The sequence below is a fragment of the Leptonychotes weddellii genome, unplaced genomic scaffold, assembly GCF_054177405.1.
Source record: "Leptonychotes weddellii isolate Sample4059 unplaced genomic scaffold, ASM5417740v2 HiC_scaffold_74045, whole genome shotgun sequence".
Lineage (NCBI taxonomy): Eukaryota > Metazoa > Chordata > Mammalia > Carnivora > Phocidae > Leptonychotes > Leptonychotes weddellii.
The window spans coordinates 1-445 of NW_028043940.1; the positions used below are offsets into that span (position 1 = coordinate 1).

General features: G+C 61.6%; 1 protein-coding gene across 1 annotated transcript; it reads left to right on the forward strand.

Moving 5' to 3' along the window:
- Positions 1-173: 173 nt before the first annotated feature.
- Positions 174-441, forward strand: LOC145719823 (histone H4 type VIII-like; the record flags this gene model as incomplete). Its single annotated transcript, XM_081811398.1, has 1 exon — positions 174-441. A coding segment is annotated over one exon (268 nt), but the record flags the coding sequence as incomplete, so codon positions are not given.
- Positions 442-445: the final 4 nt, after the last annotated feature.

Below are 445 nucleotides of genomic sequence, written 5' to 3' on the forward strand. Positions count from 1 at the left end.
ATCTCCCTACCCCGTGTCTACTTTAGGCCTTAGAAGCAAGGGCGCGAGGACTTCGAGCGATTTCCTAACTTTTCCGGTGTTTTAGTTTTCACAAAGTTCTGCACAATTGTTGCAAAAGGGGCTGCTGGGGGCTGGTATTAAGCTCCTTCGACTGTCATTCCCAGTGACTACTTACTGCGTCCGGCGGCGGCAAGGGCGGCAAGGGCCTGGGCAAGGGCGGCGCCAAGCGCCACCGCAAGGTGCTGTGCGACAACATCCAGGGCATCACCAAGCCCGCCATCCGGCGGCTGGCCCGGCGCGGCGGCGTCAAGCGCATCTCCGGCCTCATCTACGAGGAGACCCGCGGGGTGCTCAAGGTGTTCCTGGAGAACGTGATCCGGGACGCCGTCACCTACACGGAGCACGCCAAGCGCAAGACGGTCACGGCCATGGACGTGGTCTACGC